Source organism: Pomacea canaliculata, linkage group LG6, assembly GCF_003073045.1.
Source record: "Pomacea canaliculata isolate SZHN2017 linkage group LG6, ASM307304v1, whole genome shotgun sequence".
NCBI lineage: Eukaryota > Metazoa > Mollusca > Gastropoda > Architaenioglossa > Ampullariidae > Pomacea > Pomacea canaliculata.
Genome location: NC_037595.1, coordinates 25,186,571 through 25,204,332, shown reverse-complemented (window position 1 = coordinate 25,204,332; position 17,762 = coordinate 25,186,571). Strand labels below are relative to the sequence as shown.

General features: G+C 39.6%; 3 protein-coding genes across 8 annotated transcripts in view; 1 reads left to right on the top strand and 2 right to left on the bottom strand.

Moving 5' to 3' along the window:
* Positions 1–305: 305 nt before the first annotated feature.
* LOC112565814 (sialate O-acetylesterase-like) lies at positions 306–4,420 on the bottom strand. The gene is made up of 9 exons (XM_025241619.1): positions 4,260–4,420; positions 3,664–3,989; positions 3,221–3,359; positions 2,387–2,549; positions 2,153–2,238; positions 1,790–1,920; positions 1,215–1,369; positions 805–1,003; positions 306–660 (listed from the first exon to the last, which is right to left on the bottom strand). The coding sequence occupies exons 1-9, from the start codon at positions 4,306–4,308 to the stop codon at positions 415–417; spliced, it is 1,494 nt and encodes a 497-aa protein (XP_025097404.1). The 5' UTR covers positions 4,309–4,420; the 3' UTR covers positions 306–414.
* A 942-nt stretch (positions 4,421–5,362) lies between these two features.
* On the top strand, positions 5,363–10,495 carry LOC112565813 (sialate O-acetylesterase-like). Its single transcript, XM_025241618.1, has 9 exons — positions 5,363–5,508; positions 5,965–6,290; positions 6,518–6,656; positions 7,019–7,181; positions 7,568–7,653; positions 7,973–8,103; positions 8,447–8,601; positions 8,943–9,141; positions 9,608–10,495. The coding sequence occupies exons 1-9, from the start codon at positions 5,457–5,459 to the stop codon at positions 9,851–9,853; spliced, it is 1,497 nt and encodes a 498-aa protein (XP_025097403.1). The 5' UTR covers positions 5,363–5,456; the 3' UTR covers positions 9,854–10,495.
* The window catches only part of LOC112565811 (RNA-binding protein 28-like), a 23,308-nt gene continuing 15,743 nt past the window's right edge, over positions 10,198–17,762 (bottom strand). The window contains exons 9-20 of one of the 6 annotated variants that reach the window (XM_025241612.1): positions 17,568–17,694; positions 17,239–17,336; positions 16,845–16,899; positions 16,345–16,454; positions 15,889–15,962; positions 15,301–15,439; positions 14,836–14,900; positions 14,387–14,542; positions 13,209–13,358; positions 12,930–13,004; positions 12,292–12,606; positions 10,198–10,644 (exon numbers count right to left, since the gene is read on the bottom strand). In XM_025241612.1, coding sequence (XP_025097397.1) covers positions 10,552–10,644; positions 12,292–12,606; positions 12,930–13,004; positions 13,209–13,358; positions 14,387–14,542; positions 14,836–14,900; positions 15,301–15,439; positions 15,889–15,962; positions 16,345–16,454; positions 16,845–16,899; positions 17,239–17,336; positions 17,568–17,694 — 1,457 coding nt within the window. In that variant the 3' untranslated portion in view covers positions 10,198–10,551. Of the gene's footprint in view, positions 10,648–12,291; positions 12,607–12,929; positions 13,005–13,208; positions 13,359–14,386; positions 14,543–14,835; positions 14,901–15,300; positions 15,440–15,888; positions 15,963–16,344; positions 16,455–16,844; positions 16,900–17,238; positions 17,337–17,567; positions 17,695–17,762 lie in introns of all 6 variants that reach the window. The other 5 variants (XM_025241611.1, XM_025241614.1, XM_025241615.1 and 2 more) reach the window with 5 other exon arrangements.

The following is a 17,762-nucleotide window of genomic DNA, read 5'->3' as shown; positions in this document are numbered from 1 at the left end:
CTAAGCCAGCTCAGAACACCTTACATGTTTTAAGTTTAGAAGAGAAAACCACTTTAGAATGTTGCCAATCGTTAGGAGCGATTTTTTGTCTTTACTCCTAACTGTCTGTTCAATGTCTGTATGAGTATGTATGCCTGCCCTTGTGAGCGACGAAAAAATTTTGTCCTGAGTCTTCTCGACAGACGATAAAGTGTGATTTTGATTTGATTTGAACTTTTCTAAACCTTTTCAGCTTCTTATAGAGCGAATATTCATCATTGTTCACCATTCAAATCAAGAAATGAAAACACCCAGAAACACATCAATCATTTTGTAAGTTTGTATATCGAGACTCACTGTGGCGCCATTCTAGAAGAATTTATTATTACTTCTACTACAAAATGGCGGTCTGTATGATTGCATGCACCGAGAGGATTACTGAGGGAGGGTGTGAGTTATGTAAGGGGGAGCAGGTAGGTCTGACTGTGCCCCGTACACGGCACAGCGTTTGTAGTCGCATGGACTCGTTCGCCACTCGTACCGCAGTCCCGTTATCTTGTTTGTCCCACAGCCGGATGTCGATACAGTCACGTGACTGGCGTCGTGGACTGTGATTGGCGCGGCCACCCAGTGATCTCTTGTATCATTGCAAGCTGTGGCGGACGCGGCACTGCAGCACACCTTGAGAAGGGAATCAAAAATCAGATGAAATCAGTACAAACACAAATTGTTCTGGATGTCGATATCTTTAAACAAACATGTCTTCCTCTTTTTCTTTTATCATTATCTCGGTGAAGGGACTGATGATCCTCGTGATGACATTACCTCGAAACCTGTATTGTTCCTGATCTCTAGAGGAGTTCGCCCATTGTCGTACTCAATGTTGAGTGTGTGGTGCGCTGTGTCAAGCTGGAACTTGCTGGGGAAGGGACCCTGGAAGACCACATCACTGTGACCGTAGGCCACATTCAGGGCGCCCAGCATCAGCCTCTGTGACACGTCCTGCTTGTAGCGGGGATGGATTCTTAAAAAAAAGTGTCATGCTAATATTAATAACATGCACCAAAAAAAAAAAAAAAAAAAACATGGAGAAGAAACAAATATTGGAGAAGGAAAAAAGACTCGGAGTCAATAAATTTCTTGTCTTCCTCTCAATCAACAACAAATGTTTAAGTTCCATTCTTAAATCCTGGTTCCAGACTTCGACACGAATACTGCTGTTGTTCATTACTTACGTCCCATAAGGTGAACTGTAGTCCGGCAGGTCCATGGCCACGGCCATAAATGTCTTAGGAAGGGTGGGGTTAGGACTGTACCCGTACCCGGCTGTCTGCGCCCACCTCTCATCTGGGAAAGAACCGACAGCGGTGCCCTTTGCATTGCCTGCCAGCTGAGAGAGTGTGGCCACAGGTGTACATAGAAATCAAGTTCTGTGGGGTAATAGGATTTTTTTTTTTTGCTCATCACCTTCCCTCGTTTTAATGTAAGAAAAAGTAGGAGACATGTATACTCCTCCTAAAAGCAATATGGAACACAAATACGAAATTTTAAAAACAATTGCAAATGTATTTCAAGCCTGCTCCTTCCCTGAAACTGTAATTATAAAGGCAAAAAAAGTGATGAAAAAATTTAGGAGGACGAGAAAACGGGTCCTGGATTTCCACATAGCAATTCGTTCTACACGATGGGTTGTTTTTTTATATCTCTCTCCATCTATATCTATAATCCACCATCTTAGTCGTCGTGCATGTCGTGTACAAAGCTATTATTGTCATCAATCATTTAATTATACATTTTGTAAATAAGTTACCTGCACATAGCCAAAGGGGAAGTCGGCTGGTGTTTCGCCCAAGGAGCGATTGTTGAAGGTAGACCTCCAGTCTGAAATCATGGCTTTTATCTGACACGAATATGCTGAGGCGTGGCCGGCGTTGGACTCACCTGATGAAAGTTTCTGTTGTGTTTTAAAGGACTAGTGCAGGGCAAATTATTTTTCTCATGACTAGGTAGAACTTCGCAAAGTCTGGGTGAATTCTCCTTCTGTATACAGATACACGTCTACAAACATCATCATATACAGAAAGAGGTCAAACTCGTGAGGTCACGTTTATACACAGACTCATAGTTAACTAAAAAGGAGAGAAAATCAGGATATCTGGAAACTCCTCGTTACCTTGGTACCACAAGGCCCCGTACAAAGTAGTGCCAAGAAGAGGGGTGATCATGCCATTCCACAAGGCGGAGTGATCGTTCGCTGCCCTGTATGATTAATAAATATTAGGTTGGTAGAAACTGAGACAAATCTTACCCAACTCGTACCCTTAAAACACAGCACTACAAACAGCATCACAACCATCATCATCAACCACAACATAAACCACATGCATCATTTCTTGGAGCTGCTCACCGCTTTTTGCCGGAGGAGCAGGTATGGAGGGCCTCAGGGGAAGACCAGGCCTCGATGATTGTTCCTCCCCATGAAGATTCGATCAGGCCAATGGGGTGGTTTATATGAGGGTACAAGTACTCGGCAAACAGCCAGCACACAGCAGAAAATGATCGCAAAGCAGCTACAGAAACAAACACACCCGTGTTGGTTTTTTTAAAAAAATATTATGATGTCCAAGGTGTGTACTTACTAGTGATGCTGAAATCACGGACGATTTCAACAGTTTACTGTTGGTTACATCTCCAAGTTAGTCTTAGGATCCCTTTACTAGAGCTTTGATATTTTACTGACTTTTTGGAAAGGAACCTAAAAGATAATTCTCATTATAAAAGTTCATTTTTCTTTTCAGTTTGACATTTTAGAAAAATTAACATTAATTGATATTATTAACTTCAGTAACGAATAATAATATAACACATATTTGTGTTATCTGGTTTCCAATTAAATATTTCTAATATTATCTGCTGTCTGAGTCCACCCAGTTAAGATGCTTCACTCCATTTACTTTATTAGATTACAGGACCCAACACACTACCAACATCTTACCCATTGCATTTCATAATATTTTTTGTTCCAGTGCATTTATAATATCTGATTCTGCTAACTTATTAAAACTGTCCGTCGAAGTACTTTAATAATATTAATAAACCCTTACTAATGTTGTTTTTGCTTATACTGTTTAGTCCAGCACATTTATAATCTGGTCCATTCCATTTATTAATGTTATCTGGTCCACTTTATGTACAATTATCTGGTCCACTCCACTCACTTTATCTGGCACAGTCCACTTACCGGTATTCTGGGGTCCAGACCAGGGTGTACTGAAAGACGTGTTCAGTCTGGGTGTGGCAGACTCCACATTGGCCACCCTGGCGAAGCGGATGTTCGGGAAGCTGTGCGCGGTCTGGAGCTCGGCGGTGTTGTTCATCACCTGCACATCACGTGCGCATGCGCTAAGATCACGTGTATTCAGCGTAGTGTACAGGTCTGTCAGACAGGTTCTAGCGTCTTCTCCATCACCAAGGACATAATTCATTTAATGGGAGATATATGGGACAGACAGTCGACCTAGTGCTTTCTTGCTATGACGCATGTTAATCATCTAACCCGCTGAAATACATTTGCTTAATTAATATCTTAATCTGCAATTGATTGATAATGTCCAGCATAGTAAAGCCTCAGTCGGCTCATCACCAAACTTGTGGCTCTCCCTTAGGACTCAATCTGTGACTCACCTGACTCATCTGAAAATACATGTTGCTCTGACCGGAACACAGCCACACGTCACCAAACAGCACGTCGGTTAAGGTCACGTGACCCTCGCTGGACGTGACGTTGATGGTGAAGGGTCCTGGGGATGAGACAGGCTGCAGCTTGAGTTTCCAGACGCCGTGAGAGACGGTAGTGACGACAGGGGCGATGTTCACGCCTGTGGCGACGACATGTGCGGTGACTTTGTCGCCCTCGACGGTGGCCGTGCCCCAGATGACGGCCTTCTGGGGGGCGCGCTGCAGGACCATGTGGCTGTTGAACACAGACGCCAACTGCAGCGCCCCCTGTACTGTAAGGAGTGAATATGTCAAACAACATTATCAACACAGTGAGGAAGGGGTGATCAATGTGCAGGGGAAGCTAACGGTACTCAAGAAAATGTTAGTGATGTAGAGGATTCAAGACAGTAGGTTTAACTAGTTTTCTTATTTATTGCCTATATTTCTTGCTTATTAATTAAATGTCTTATTTATTATGTAAGTATATTATATTCAGTAATTTGAAGAGGAAAACTCCGTTTATCTATTATTCACTGTCTCCCTCAGTAGAGTTCACTTACCGTTTGAGGGAGAGATGCACAAGAGACTTAACAGCACGATTCCCCACATTTCTGTGCAGACTTCTCAGCTCTAGAAGTTAAAAACACCTGTGAAATATATTTTGTCCTTCAGCAAGTTCTAGAATTTAAAAATGGTGCACAAGAGCTACACTGTTTATAGGTTTATATAGGGCTTCAGTGAAGATAAGAATATTGGACAAAAACGCTGGCCTTGTTCTTTTGGAAGGTAATCTATTCACGCGCACGTACCATGTTCAGGTCGACCAGAGCATTTTTAGGTGCTTATAATACTTGTCTTCTTCTTTTTTTTTTTTTTTCATTAGATCAGATAGTGCAGTTTCTTGTGTTGTGTTCTTGTGTTTGTGTATGAGAGCTGAGTGCGCAACCTGGTGGACACTACAGTTGAACAAGTGATGTAGACGGTGGACAGGCATGGAATAATCGGTAATGCTCCAGAATACATGTAATGCTCCAACAACAACAACAACAACACAAAAGCTTAAAACGAGTACTGAGCACAAAAGATTACAGTTTGCTGTCGACCCGCTAGGTTACTTGTACCTTATCTGATTATTTCTCGAACCGGAGAACTTAGTATGTCAATCACGATCTCCCTATCAAGGCGGGGCCCGTCGGTCTCTTGACTTTACTTTTTAAAGGATAAACAGAGGAAAAATTCTTTGTAAATAAATTGGTTTATTTCACTATAAGATACTGATTCCCAAACTCTGAGTAGCATCTCTCATCCGTTCGCCAGATACAAGGTTTTGAACATCTTTAATCTGGACAAACAGGTCGATGTGTCATTTTTACTGAAGGGACATTGGGCGACAGTTAATTAGCATGTGTTTACACTTGGGTTGGCTGTGGCTATAAATATGTTATATTAAGTGAACAAAAAACATTTTCCTAAATTTACAAAAACAGCATATTTTGGTAAGACTAATGGTAAGACTGCATTTAGTAAGCATGTTAGCAAAGTTGAGTCTTAAAAATTTTCATTTTTGACTAGACTTAACCTTTAAGACATATTTAATCTCCAGGTTGAAAGGTCTTTTAAGTAAGATATACAGACTCCCTAAGTAGGGCTTTGATAACTCAGATTTTTTGTCGGCACAGGAATATAAATTCCACAGGGCGTAGTAGAGACGAAAGGTTCAAGGTTTTACCTCTGAGAGCTCAAGCAGTCTGACAAAAATGCAGACAATTCTGCTGTTAAGTCTCGTGTGCATCTCTTGTGTACATCATGGTAAGTAAACTTCGCACTCCAGAAATGGAAATATGCAATGGTTGACAAATGTAGTCTTTTCTCTCGAAAATTTGGTGATGAAATTCTAAAATGTAACCCGCATACTTTCAAAGAAAATGTTTCCACTTTATAAAGCTTCTATAGAAACCAACATTGGTCAGAATGTACAAATTGTGTGACGATTATATTTCACTTTTGAGTGGAGGTCAGTAGAGGCGAGGGGTTCTAATGGGCTACTCGGGGTCCAGATTATAAGATTAAACGGAAACTTTTTCTTTTTGTGGCTAAATGAAATAACGGTCAAGTGTACCTCTGAACATGCCCCGTCAACATCATTCATCATGGCTCCTGCCTTTTCTCTCACCTCCCGCCTACATTTCTCCCAGAGTGACAAGTTTTGTTTCTATTGTCTACATACTCGATGCTACAAACCGAACCAAACTTGTCCCTCCACAGTACAGGGGGCGCTGCAGCTGGCGTCTGTGTTCAGCAGTCACATGGTCCTTCAGCGCGCCCCACACAGCGCCGTCATCTGGGGCACGGCCGACACAGAAGGTGACAAGGTCACTGCGCAAGTCATCGCCGCAAATACAAGCATCGCCCCTGTCGTCGCCACGGTCTCTCACGGCGCCTGGAAACTCAGACTTCCTCCTGTCGCCGCCCGCGGACCCTTCACCATCAACGTCACGTCCAACGAAGGTCAGGTGATCCTCACCGACGTGCTGTTCGGCGACGTGTGGCTGTGTTCCGGCCAGAGCAACATGTATTTCACGATGAACCAGGTGAGTCGCAAATCTTGGCACAACAATACGTAGTTTGTGGTGGACCAGGTGAGAAGGATGAAGAAATTGCAGGGATGAATTGAAGGGGGACAAAAATGCAGAGTACGGGGAGGAACAAGAACAGCTAGCACCAAGCTAAAGAGGGTTTGTCCATTGGCTTTCGGAATATGGGAAAATGCTAAGAGTGCATGGGTATGAGCAGATGAATGATTCTGATGCATGTGCAGGTGATGAACAACACTGCCGAGCTGCTGACGGCGCACAACTTTCCAAACATCCGCTTCACCAGGGCCAGGCTGGTAGAATCCGCCACCCCGCGGTCCTCCATGACTTTCGATATACCCTGGACTGGACCAGCGAATACCAGTGAGCAATCTGGACTAAATTTAATAATAGAAAGAAACACTAAACTACACGATAGAACTTTGTAAACTGCTATGTGCCATGCAGGTCGGTGGATTTCAAATGCAGCAATCCGCACCAGTAAGTGAAGTGTTCAAATAGTCTGCTATCAGCAGCGGAGTGGTGCACAGAAAGTTGATAAGTTGCTGAGTGGAACAAGCAAAACTTATTAACAAATTACACTAAAGTAGCAAGATACGAGTTTTTTAACTAGTATGGGTAAAACCGTTGATGTGAGCTTTGCACCCAACACCAGTGAGTTAGTGCTTCTGATACTCCAAAAGCTAGTGAAATATTTTTATTTATGTGAATTATATTTCTTTCAGGAGGGTTGCAGGGTATATCTGCTGTGTGCTGGCTATTCGCCGAGTACCTGTACCCTCATATCAATCACCCGATTGGACTGATTGAATCTTCATGGGGAGGAACCCCCATCGAGGCCTGGTCTCCTCCCGATGCCATTCATGACTGCGCTGCCGTTACAAAGCGGTGAGCATCTTGGGATGAGGGAGGGGCAATTACTGGGAGAAACTGGATAGCAGAGAAGCTGGTACCTGGTATTCAAGTGTTAAGACATCCCGAAGCTACAAGGGCATGAGTACGATATTAAAGTTAGAACGAAAAGACTATAAACATTATATTTGAAAAGAATTTTTCAACAAGATTTTTAGTCCCCCACCTTTTTTTTTCTTTTTCTTTTTTTTTTTCATTTTTTTTTTTTTTTTTTTTTTTTTTGAAGCCGCTTAAACATGTTATTGTATGTATGCACAGAGCATTTCTCGATATACTTTCTCTGTGAGCAGTCAAGACTATTTTGTATGTGAGTATACAGCTAATGTAAGGATATATAACTGATGTGTACACGTGATGTACAGAGCTCCGGGCAATAACACAGTTTTGTGGAATGCTATGATCAACCCTCTTCTGGGGACCACGCTGTTCGGAGCCTTGTGGTATCAAGGTAATGTTGCTGTTATCCTATTCCTTCCTCCTCCGACTTATTTCTTGCACAATTCTTCCCTGGACGTGGCTTTGAATAGCAGCATCTACCCTTACAAAGGGCTCAGGCTGCATAGCAAATTTAGCAAGTTTTGAGGTGTTTGATGACATTTTAATGACAATCACCCTACGTGTGTCTTGTCGGTTAAGCTCCTCTTCCTTCCAATTTTTCAATCTCCTCTTCCCCTTTCACGACATGCATTCTTTTACTTTTCACAAGACTCTGCTATTGCTATTCGCCCGCTCATTTTTTTTTTTAATTCAGAAAATCCTTCCACCAGGTGAAGCTAATGCCGGCCGTGCGGCGAAGTATTCGTGCCAGATAAAGGCCATGGTTTCCAGATGGCGATCACACTTTAGAGATAGCTCCTTAAACCAAACAGACGCCACCTTCCCCTTCGGCTATGTACAGGTAACTCTGAAGGCCCTTCTAAAGGCCGCAGACTCAAATGTCTAAGTTGCTCAAATGCCTCATTGTATTGACCAATAAGTTTTTATTTACATCAACATGCTCTTAGTTTTACACACATTATCATTAAACCCATTTCATACTGATCATGTACAGCACAAGTATGCCTCGGGACACTTTCGCTTCTTCATTTGTAGAGCTCAAACCTGTCCTTGACGGAATTTCCCTCTCTGCTGCTTCTTGCATTCGAATGGTGAGAAAGGGATGGAAATGAGGGTGTCATGAAAGATGACTAAGCGCTACCCCACAAGTCCATGTACAATCATGGCTTCCTTCTGTCAATCAGTTGGCAGGCAACGCTCCGGGTGACTCGGTTGGAGGTTTTCCGGGTGAAAGGTGGGCGCAGACAGCCGGGTACGGGTACAGTCCTAACCCCGCCCTACCCAAGACTTTTATGGCCGTGGCCATGGACCTGCCCGACTACAAGTCACCTTTTGGAACGTAAGTACTTGATTGCTCACCTGATGGAGCACACTTTTCCATTGACCTTTTTCTTGTTTTCATTTTAACTAAGCTAGTACCGAGGTCAGACAATGGCCAATAGCACTCTCATCGCTTTTTCTATTCTCCAAAAACCTGAAATCGCGCACTTGCAGTCTGAAATTGAAGGTTACGTGGGAGAACTGTAATAATAATTTTTTAGGTCGTCTAAAGAAATCTTTTCAAGAGGCTGTATCATTGTGCCATATGCCTGTTCGCAAAACAACTTGATCCTGAGCGAGGCATGTCTGTGCAGACTAGCTTCTCACTGTCCGCTAGTAACATGGCGATTGTTTTTCTAGGGTCCATCCCCGCTTCAAGCAGGACGTGGCACAGAGGCTGCTGCTGGGCGCCCTGAATGTGGCCTACGGTCACAGTGATGTGGTCTTCCAGGGTCCCTTCCCCAGCAAGTTCCAGCTGAACGCCGCTCAGCACACACTCACCATTGAGTACGACAGTGGACGAACTCCTCTAGAGATCAGAAATAATACAGGCTTCGAAGTAATGTTATTCTCTTCAGCAGTATTTGACAGATAGTACATACAGATAGACAGACAGTTTTGTACATTTTCAAAATATTCTTACTTCTAAATTTGGTGTTAAATCTTGACATTTAACTAGAAATTCTCTGCAGTTCACCCTCCCGAACAGAAGCAAAAATAAATAATAATAGTAGGAAACCCACACATTTAAGATAAAGAACGAAAAACGGGATACAGTCTTTTTGATGAACTTCGAATTCACACATTGGAAATGCAGGATCAGACCTTTCGAACGTTCACCGTTAGAAAGTGAATATAGAAGTGAAAATCACTACATGATAAATTGTTGCTATAAATGTTAATGAGTTTCTTGTATGTTTACTCCTCCCACACACCTCCCAGAAAAGTTATTTCATTAAAATTCTTTTTCTTTTTTGGACCTCTTCATCAACTTATTTTTCGCTCTCTTCAATTCCATTCTGTAGGTCTGCTGCAGTGCACCGAACGCAACTGAGTGCAGCGACACCCGGGATCACTGGGTGGCCGCGCCAATCACACATCACGACGCCAGTCACGTGACTGTAACCACCTCTGGCTGCACGACCAGCAAGGCGACAGGACTGCGATACGAGTGGCGGACAAGTCCATGTGACTACAAAAACTGTGCCGTGTATGGTGCCGAGTCAGGCCTGCCCGCTCCTCCTTACATAACTCACACCATCCCTCTGTAACTCTCGCGATGCTTAAAGTATTGCTGACCATGTCAACCTTTCTCCTCCACAGGGTAACTTTCCATTTCTGATTCTACTATTAATTGATAAAGCATATAACCATAAAATATAATAAATGTTGTCACTTAGGTTAAATCCCTTTCCAATCATGATGTAAGCACATGTCTTTTGAAAAAATAAAGACAGGCCAAAGAACTGACATTTAACCAGTAACTGATTAATTATAAAATACAATTGAATGTTGTTTTCCAATAATGTTTTTCATATTAGTATACATTAATATACCATGTTCAAAAAGCTGTCAAGAAACTATATAAAACACACACACACACAAAAGACTTGCAGCATTGCAGATTCTTTATTTAGTCTCTTTCTTCACCACAGCCATCACCCTCCCAACCCTATATACAAATATACAACTATATTCTCACTAACATTCACAAACACAAAGATTTAAGGACAAAATGACTCAAGTTTTATATGCACATGCACGCTACCATGCACACACAGCATTTATTGTCACAAGTTTCCTTTAAAAATATGCTTCTGCATAATTTTATAAACTCAGTCTCTCATCCACCAAAACCATCTTCCTATAGGCCTATGGTCCATGTTTCAAAAGAACTCATGGCCTCATGAAAGCTGAACAAAAATACACCATCTGTCTCTGCAGACCTTAACCTCAGTTCCACAAGACTTCAGTCAAACCATTTTGTCTTGGCTCCTTTCGAAATTTTTTCTTTGTAGCTTGCCACCAGTTTGTCAAATGCATCTGTGTCAGCCTTCCTTTTCTTCTGAAAATAAATACAATATGGTGGAAAGTGGTAAAATGATCTGAATGTTGCATTTTCTAGGATAAATTGTGAAACATCTTCAAATATATCTTTCTCCATTCTGTTTCATGTTGCTAAACAAAGTGTTCTGAAACCTTACTGCCGGCTGCCAAACAGCAACTATACAAAAAAAAAATGTGTTGATGTTAATGAAAAGATCAACCAACTGCCGTCTAGGATAAATAAAGTTAAATCTCATCAAGTTTTCTGAGAGCATCAAAAAGGTTGGCTGATACTGCTTCATGCTGGGTCAGTGATTAGTGTTACCTGAGGGCAAGGTATTCCAGCCCTGTTAACAGGTATCATATTCAGAGTCCCTGTTACTATCAGAGAAACAATTTCCAGACTTTTTCCAGCATTCATCTAAACTGCACAATCATCCATGATCTCAGCGAAAGAAAGAGTTTTCTTTAGTAATTATGGTACAACTTCACGTACAGCAGAAAACAATAATCTCAAAGGAACTGAAAATGTAAAAGAAATTAGTTACAGATATGTCATCATCCTTCACTGAACTGGGTAGCCAAATGTAAATTTGCCAACCTTTTGTTCATTCTCATTTTTCACTGACAGCCACAACCGTTTCACTCTATGCTTTTACCTTTTAATTTTAGCATGCTCTGGTAAGCAGGTTATATATTATTTTGTAGCATTTATTATTTTTTACTGACACTCTAGGATTGTAGAGATTGTCTCCTATTCTTCATTACTTATCAAGGAATTCATTATTAGTCTCATAAAAACATCACACTATAAATAACAAATTCTGCAATATTTTCACATTATCAATTTCTCTGAAAATCACTAAATGATAGTTCTGACAGAAACTTTAACGAGTTCTTTAAGTGAGAAAACTTGCTTTGATCTCAGCCACTGGCTGTCATTAATACAATGTCACCTTCATAAGAATACATATAAGGAAACATTGCCCCTCTCCTGCTCAAAAGGCTTAAATCATTTATAGCTGTTGTATCGCATCACTTTCCTATTTTTTTAATTTAAACCTTCAAAGATGAGACAGCTCACAGCAGCTAATGCTAGTGCTTCACCAACTTCTTGCCGCAAAATTTAAAACAGATTAGTGGAGAACAGCTGATTGATTTGAAAGCTAATTTATTATCATTGTAAATTATGAAATCAATACCAGTTCGAAGAAGAGAATACTTTAAAATTTGTTTTGTCATTCTGCTCTTCTTCCAGTCACTGTAAAACTACCTTAAACATTTTAGTTGTGAGTCCCTGTTGATTGAAATATGCTGGCCTTGACAGTATAGATGATGTACAAAACAAAAAAGACAGCTTGCTAGCCCAAATAGCAGTACTGAGCAAGGGAAACTATTCCACATCCATGTGTTGAATACTAGCTCATTTAGAATGTGAGCATGAATATTCACTTTAAAAAATTATACTTCAGCACTAAAAAATATGAACAAAATGTTGTTATCAAATTTCCTGTTATTTCTCTGTGAGAGAACATGAGTGCTACAGACCTAAACTCACAATCCTTAATCTTCACTGTGTGATGACAAGCACTTTACTGCAGCAAATGAAAAACAGTAAGCACAGGGTGTCTGAAACACCAGGTTTTACCGGCAAGCAACTTACCTTTGGGATTTTGGACAGCTGTTTAGGTGCTGGCCTCTTTGCTGCACTTTTCTTCTTTTTAGCATTTACTTTCTGATCAGCTTGCTTCTTTCGGTCACGATGCCTAAGCTTGGGTCCAAAGTGCTTGGGAAGACCTTTAGGACCAGTGTGCTGGTCCTTGGCAATCCGATCCTGTTCATTATTTTTGCCCGACCGGGCAACTGCACTGTATGCACCGGTTTTTGCCTTCTTTCTGGCAGGAGGCCCTCTATCACTGGTGTCATTTAGGACTCTTTCTGCAGCAGCTCTTTTCAGATCACGCCTTTCCTGTTTGAGCTTTTTTTTTTTTTTATAAAAGAAAAAAGCATTTAAAAACTATTCACTGTCATCACTCCTCCAAAAACAATACAAAACAGGAAAAACCTGCAAATGATGGTTTACCTGTGTGTCTGGTACTTTCTTGCCATAAAAGGAAAACAGAAATTCTCATCCTGCTAAGCTACCATTTCACAAATCTTGCTTGAAACAACACTAAACACTGTTTACTTTATGACAGCAAGTAAGCTGGAATTTGTATTCCTTGTCAGCACCACACAGCATTTTGTAATAAGCATTTTACAAAAGTCTGAGTCAAACTAATGAATGCAAAGAGCACTCACTTTGCTTTTCTCGATCCTTCGTTGCTTGGCTTCAAGTGCCTTCCTATTTTCCAGGGAGAATTCCACAATGGGTCGCTGACACCAAAAACAAAACATATCAATACTATTTAACATACAAATCCAATAAACTAGACCTGCAATCAAGCTGTACTAGGATTATCTCTAGCAATATCACAAATGTTGCTGTCAGCTACTTATTTGAAAATCATATCTCAGAGCTGGCTAAATGGTAAATAATAAAGCAATGGTAAATAATGACATTAAGTAAAAAGGACAAACCTTTTTATCACCAAATATGGCTGGATTGTTGTTGGTCTTTCTGATAGCCTCCAGGGCATGCTCGTGCTTTGTGAAGTTGACAAAAGCAAAGCCCTGGGACTTCGCAACACCCTGTGCATTTTTCCTTGACATGTCTCTCATTACCCGACACTGTTTAAAAAACCACCACAGATGACATTTAGACATACGGTTAAATAAACATAATGACAAAACAAGATCAAATGAACATAAGTGAACAGATTATGAATATTTGTCTGCATGACCAAGCATGAAAGCTTTTGACAGAGTCTGGCACAAGGGACTATGCCATGGTAGGCAAAAATTTAACATCGGAGAGGGTCTCCTCCTAGGCATCAAAGCACTATAAAAGAGCTCAAGTGCAGTTCTGCTGGATAACCAAATTGAAGCTTTCTTATGCATGACACTTTTCTCACATTTAGTACAAACTGTCCATGCTATGTTTTAATTTCTTTGCTGGCTCCTTCCCTTTTTATAAAAAAAACACATTATTGTTATTATTATTTCTCTGAACTTCTCTTCCCTTAGGTCCCAGCTAGACAGCCCCGCTCCTTGTCTGACAACTCTCCTGTCACCAGAACAACAACAAATAGCCACAGGAATTTTAGTGTGCAGTGTAACAATGGAACTCTCTCTCCTTCCATATCCGCCACCTACCCACTATCAAATCCTTTAAATGTGCACTGAAATGCACCTCTTCCTTAAACATTACTCCTACCAACAGTCCACACAATGATAATCCTTTTTCACATCATTCCTCCCTTTTCCGCTTATTGCTACTTCCCCGAAACATTGTTAAGGCATTCCAAAATAGTTTGAAAAGCAACATGTGGGCACTGTGTGCAAGCCTGGGAAATGTTTATGATTGTATTCCTTGTCTAGAAAAGTTTACAGGAACTGCCTCGGGAACACTCTAATCTATCCATATCTTAGTCTACTTTATCATGATTTAAAGACTTCATACAGTAAACTGCATATGTTATAGAGGACACATAATAAACATAATAAAAATTTGATGTAGCGCATAATCAGACTCACAAAGAAGCATGCTCTCAATGCTTAAGAATATGAAGGAGACTTTTTTGGACACTTGATAAGGCTAAAATTGACATGACAATAACCTTCAGATGAAACTTCAGCTTTTACATTGATACACTCACCTCTGTGATCCTAGCTGATGGATCCCCAAGAACATCAAGCAAGGTTTTCCGTAGTGTCTTGTCGTCTACTTGAGTTGGGAGATTGTGAAAACACAGCCGAGTGGATGATACAAAAATGTTTATATTCTTTAGACGTTCTCGCTTCAGCTGCTCAATCTGGTATTTAAAAAAAAAGGCAATAAAGGTGTAGAATAAACATCTATATTATTAGATATCTTATTCTGATGTACATCTAATTGTGCACCCGCAAACATATATACAGAAGAATGCATATCCACATATAAAACCCAAACATTAACTTCCAAAAACTTGTTTAGCCCAGACTTTTCAATTATCCTGTACTCACTCATTAAAACTGCACAAGGTAACCACAACTAAATATTCTATGCACTTAAAACCTGTTTGCCCACATTTACTTAAATATTCCCTCTGTAAACACCATTTCATACCTTAACTCTTTTTGCCATATCTTCTGGTGAAATACCTTCAGCTGCCTTAGTACCTGGTCGGATCACTGTACAAAAGAGAGTCACAAAGGATTATACTTTCTCCAATATAATTTCAACAGTCGCCACATCACTTGATCCTTGCAAAGAATTTCTTTGATGTTTGTCCTTTAACATTTCATTAACTCACTAACCAGATATAAATTAGCTGTATAAGAATCTCAACCTTTTAACGAAAAGCTTTACTATCAAATACAGCTAAAGCAATTAATCATACAAGACACTTAAGCTCTTTTATAATTAGGCATTGTGTTTTACAAGTGTATTTTAAAAATAATGAAAACCGATCATGATAAGCTTTTATTTTTTCTTTATATTTTATAATAAATCAGGGGCTGATAAAACTTCACAAGAAGCTAATCTTGGGGATCATTAAAGGTCAAGCATCCCTGATCAACAGCCACTTACTGCCTTCGCAGGCCAAGAAAAGGTTCCGACTATCTTTTTTTCCCTTCTTTTTCTCGGCAGCTTTCTGAGCCTGTGCTTCATTGCGACTGACAGCCAAGGTCACTAACAGTTGTCTTCCATTACACACTAATCCAGAGTTCTACAGAATAGAAGAATAATTGAAACAGATATAATTACTGAAAATATTTTCAAAGCAAAAACAAAAGATTTAACTGATAAAGGAATTTCTTTACAAACAACATATTTTGGATCTGTGTGTGAACACATACACTACACAAATACTTTGAAGCCAACCAAACCAAAGGCAATCAACTACTTAGAAACATTTCATGCTTACACTAGTCCCCCCATTTTATTTTCCTTCCACTTGCTTCACTATTGAATACTCTCAGATAAATTCTTTAAGGGCATGAGAAAATGGACATCAAAGGGCGTGAGATTTTTCACATGTGAATTTCAGATGCTAAGGTATTTCTATAATTCAAATTAGCTGAAGACTCTCCATGTAAATTGTGACACACTAGTTTTGACCACACATTTTAACATACCAAGACTGTTTCTGTCTCAACACAATGCCACTTCACTTACACTGTTACTATCTTGCACCTTTTCTAGACACCGGTCGGCAGCTTCTTTACTTTTGAACTGCACAAAGGCTGTTCCTGCAATATTATCGTGATGTAAGTGTAAGGTTAACCCCAAAATAATATTTTTTCAACCATGAAAATAGTGGCCTTAATAAGACTTACATAATTTTTTCATTTAAAATGGGTTAACTATAGTTTTTGGCAGATAGGGTGGAAAATGTCAGATGAATGCTTTATCAGGTCATGACCTATTGCTGACAGTAATGCTCAGATAAATCCTTAATAAAGATCATTCTTTTTGCTTCTTTCAATCAAGGTTTATCTACCAACTATTTTACCTCCAACGATCTGATTCCAGACTTCAAAATTAATTCTTTGTGCATCCTATTTTTAGTCGTTTTGCTTAAAAAAGGCAAGACTACTTGTTACTTATTCTCAGTAGGTATCACTGGGCTACCTTTAGGATGGTCTGTAAGAGGATCCATTACAAGGCGAGTAAAAGCAAGCTCCCCAAATCCCTGAAACAGTTTAGTTAGATCCTCTTCGTCTGCATCAAAAGGGACATTCCTGCAATTTATTAAGGATGAATGGAAGTGCTTTGCAAAGCAAAAGGAATCAACATATAAATAAATTACCTATACTAATTATCCACCCAAACACATACACAAAATTCAAATGGAAACTTTAACTAAAAAAATGAAGTACTGTGACAGTGAGGTGTCAGTATTTGTTTGCATAAGAGTGAGAAGGTCTGTATTTGAATACTTTATGTTTGCCTAGGAATAAGAAGGTCTGTGTGAACTGTCTGCCTGTGAGAAAGAAGGTCTATGTGAACTCCTGCCCTTTTAAAAGTTAGTATATAAATTTGTGACATATTATTTTAACTGTTTTAAAACTGAAACTAAATATGATAATATAATGTAAGAATAATATTTAGCCACAAACATCACTGATCACCTTACAAACAACGTCCTTCCCTCCTCAACGTCACTTTTTTTAGGTATCCTTTCATCTAGAACAGCACCGAAAAAAAATCTCTCTAAGCAAAGTCTTCATTTGGTGCCATGAAAAGAAAGGCAATCAGCAAAACACTTATTCCTGATATTTATTTATCCTGTTCATCTATTTACATCTCCATTACATGTTTATATCTGCAACTTAACATGCCAGTTCTAAAAACAAAGCCTGCAGATCAATTTCCAGCCAAACTCAAAATATAAATAAAAATCACACAAAATTTTGTGTTATCAAACCAACCTTGAAAGAATATTTTAGAATTTAGTTGTTGAGCAATACAACTACTTTTTCTAAAAACTAAACAAGAAACAATGACAGGCAGACAGAATCTCACCTAGTTTCTTGCCTTTCTTCTTCTTATCTTTGGCCGAAACTTTTTGGTCAGCATCTGATTCACTGCTACCACTGACTTCATCTTCAAATCCTTCATCTGATGTGTAATCAATAGCAGAAAAAAATGTATTGTTACACTATGTACAGTCCAGTTTTCATGTTGTAAAGACATATTAACAATCTAGTCATAAATACAGACTATTGCATGTGAATGTGTGGGGGGGCACAATTCTATTTGTATGTTGCTTAACTGATTGCAATTTTTTTACAGGAAACATTAAAGATCAGAGCTTTAAAGAAACATATATATATATCACAATATGAATTATCTCACCATCATCATCATCATCATCATCATCATCATCATCATCATCTTCTTCATCATCCTCCCCTTCATCTTCCGACTCTTCTGTTTCCAGTGATTCTGCATCACTGTTCTCTTTAAGATCTCTCTCATCTGTGAGTAAAAAAAAGAACAAAAAAATATAAACTATATTCATTTAAAGTACTATTTAAAACTATTTT

What these genes read in the sequence shown, in the direction of transcription:
- LOC112565813 (XM_025241618.1), top strand. Translation starts at nt 5,457, where the DNA reads ATGCAGACAATTCTGCTGTTAAGTCTCGTGTGCATCTCTTGTGTACAT. An exon ending in TGCGCTGCCGTTACAAAGCG is followed by an intron (nt 7,182 to 7,567) that starts GTGAGCATCTTG and finishes CGTGATGTACAG; the next exon opens with AGCTCCGGGCAATAACACAG. An exon ending in TACAAGTCACCTTTTGGAAC is followed by an intron (nt 8,602 to 8,942) that starts GTAAGTACTTGA and finishes TTGTTTTTCTAG; the next exon opens with GGTCCATCCCCGCTTCAAGC.
- LOC112565814 (XM_025241619.1), bottom strand. Translation starts at nt 4,308, where the DNA reads ATGTGGGGAATCGTGCTGTTAAGTCTCTTGTGCATCTCTCCCTCAAAC. An exon ending in GTCTGGACCCCAGAATACCG is followed by an intron (nt 2,550 to 3,220) that starts GTAAGTGGACTG and finishes TTGTTTCTGTAG; the next exon opens with CTGCTTTGCGATCATTTTCT. An exon ending in TGCTCCTCCGGCAAAAAGCG is followed by an intron (nt 2,239 to 2,386) that starts GTGAGCAGCTCC and finishes TTAATCATACAG; the next exon opens with GGCAGCGAACGATCACTCCG.